The sequence below is a fragment of the Nestor notabilis genome, unplaced genomic scaffold (genome assembly GCF_000696875.1).
Source record: "Nestor notabilis isolate BGI_N333 unplaced genomic scaffold, ASM69687v1 scaffold7776, whole genome shotgun sequence".
Taxonomy (NCBI): Eukaryota; Metazoa; Chordata; class Aves; order Psittaciformes; family Psittacidae; genus Nestor; species Nestor notabilis.
In genome coordinates this window covers 5,477-8,178 of record NW_009932307.1, presented here as the reverse complement: position 1 = coordinate 8,178, position 2,702 = coordinate 5,477, and the positions used below count along the sequence as shown (strand labels likewise).

General features: G+C 37.2%; 1 protein-coding gene across 1 annotated transcript in view; it reads left to right on the top strand.

The window, feature by feature from the left end:
- SLC12A1 (solute carrier family 12 (sodium/potassium/chloride transporter), member 1) overlaps window positions 1-2,400 on the top strand; it is a 48,996-nt gene extending 46,596 nt beyond the window's left edge. The window contains exons 26-27 of the mRNA XM_010016317.1: window positions 1,168-1,235; window positions 2,265-2,400. Of these exons, the coding sequence (XP_010014619.1) occupies window positions 1,168-1,235; window positions 2,265-2,400 (204 nt within the window). The remainder of the gene's footprint in view (window positions 1-1,167; window positions 1,236-2,264) is intronic.
- The last annotated feature ends 302 nt before the right edge of the window (window positions 2,401-2,702 follow it).

The window sequence follows — 2,702 nt, the reverse complement described above, 5'->3', positions numbered from 1 at the left end:
AGGAGAAAGAAAAGGGGGGGGGGGGGGGGGGAATACACGATTAAGCCTGGTCTTCTCTGGGTCACTAAGGAACCAGGAAAATACCCATAGGTTGAAAACACATGAAAATGCCACATCTCTCTATAAAATAAGAACAGCAACAAAAAGTTCTGCTTGCACACCTGGAAAGATATGCCCCTTATCTTCAGAAGTAAGACAGTTCTGGGAATTTCATGGAGGACATCAGAACACATTTAAAATTCAAGAGAGAAACCCCCTGCAGCACAGATAAAGGGTGATGTTACAGTATGACTCTCATGAGATAACAACTGGCTCAATTATGAAGATTCTTACCTATATAACACATGTAAAAGAACAGCAAAATTTCTGTAGAGAAGGGAAATTTAAGGTCTGGATGAAGAAAAACCAGCTTTTTACCTTCTTTTAGAGAGAATAATTTATAAGACCAGTTAAGTTCCATCTATCTCCCATGCTTCAATCTTACTGTACACAGACTTGCCTTGGTCTCTTGCTCCTTATGACTTGTGTTAAGTTGTAAAAACTCTTAGGACCTGAGCCTGACCATAAAGTAATCTTGGCTGAATGTCAAAGTAACAGCCATTTATATGATATGCAGAAGTCCATACAGATACACAAAGCAGCTAAGTCTTACTCCAAACTCCTGGTCTTTAGTTTAAGAGGTGAATTTCTGGCCAGATGCACATTTACACACTGACATTTGGCCCTGCCAGCACAGTGGCTGGACACTTAGAAAATAGATGAATTAATACATTAACTATTGTCAAACAATAGCACAAAAGAAACAAACAATAGCAAAAAACAACTCTGTCTAGTTCCTATACCCCATAGCCAAAGAAATATTTAAAAACTACATCTGAGCCAGCTCCGGTACCGCATCAGTACAAAAATAATTCCCATTCCCATGAAATCTTACACAGTGGTGAACAACTCTGCCACCCACATAACTACACTAATCAAGAAGCATTGTTTAGCCTCATACTCTGACACGTCTATCACTCTGGACCACAGAGCAGACCTGGCTTTCAGTGGTGCCAAAGGCACAGCAGAAGGCAATGGGTAGTATAGAAGTGCATAAGCACCAGAACTGAGGATCACTGACCTAACCATTTGATTTTCCCTTCTTTTCCCCTGTTTTGTTTCAATCAGAGTTACCGCCAAGTCCGCCTGAATGAGCTCTTACAAGAGCACTCAAGGGCAGCTAACCTCATCGTCCTGTGAGTTGCAAAATTTTGGTTCTAGCTTAGAGAATAATCTAATGGGTAAATGGATTCTGGACTAGAGCAACAGAAACACTTGTGGTAATTCATTGAGGGCAAAGATAATCTTTTAAGTATGTTTTGAAGGACTTATATCTGAACTGAGAGTTCTCTGGTACTATGATGAATATGACTCTTTCCTTAGTAGATCTTCGTAGCTTAAAATAAATCTCTACTTGTGATAACATGTCAAAAATGTAACACTCAACATGTAGATTTGGATGTGAAAATTACATCTGCTTACTTACCTGCAGAAAATATGTATTTTTCTTTCTTTTTCCTCAACTATTAACAACTCAAAGTTAGAGAAAGGATTCTTCTGGTTTGCACGTGATAAATGGAGTTGTTAGCTGAGTTCTTGGAACTTTGTAGAACTGAACAAGGATGGTGCGACTGCATAACATTGCAAAGAAAAACAGAGGAGCCATTTTCAGAATCAGTATTTTGTTAGAGACACTTTTATTTTATACACAGTTTCAATAAATTAGTACTTGTGAAGCACAGATAAACCTCTTTAGCTCTATTCAGTCTCCAAAAAAAGAGGTGATCAGGTAACGTTCACCACAAATTGACCCATACTTTAAAATTCCCATCTTGCAGTATTTACAGATCAGAAAATAAGCTGATGGACTGCAAAGCTGTGCATGTACTGTATTTTTTCCTTAAAAAAAGAAATAAATAAAATCACATTATACATGGGGTTTATGACCCCAAAAATGCTTCCTTTACCATTTTAGCTTACAATCACAAGCAATCCATGACCAGTACAACTAGCCATGTTAATGGCACTAACCAGGTGAACAAGAGTTTGCAGGATTAAGGCCTAATGGTAGCTTTGTGCATTATAAGATTAAACAATCATGTAGTCTAATTATGAACATTCAGACCTGTAAATGAACAGCTGATTCTTCCAGTTAATACTGAGTTAGATGCATGTTATCAGAGCTACCCCTGTCTTCATAATGTTATTTTTCTCTGTCTAAACAGGAGCCTCCCAGTGGCAAGAAAAGGAGCAGTGTCTGATTACCTGTACATGGCTTGGCTAGAAATTCTCTCCAAGAACCTTCCTCCAGTCTTAATGGTCAGGGGCAACCACAAAAATGTACTGACTTTCTATTCGTAGAAAACTGTCAGTGCCTAGAATATCCCTTGCTTGATGTTAATGTCTACATTTTTAACAGCAGTGATTTATTAAAGACACACTTATATAATACAAATCTAAAAATTAATTGACAAAGTTTTTCAAAGATCCAAAGCAACAGTGAAGAATTAGACAAAACAAACAAACAAACAAAATCTTTCATTACAATTTTCCTTTCTACATTATTCCTGCTGATGTTACACCAATACAGGCAAAAGAAAGACAATATCTACATATATGTATTTATCACAAGACAGCAAATATTTTGAACAAAGAAGAAATTC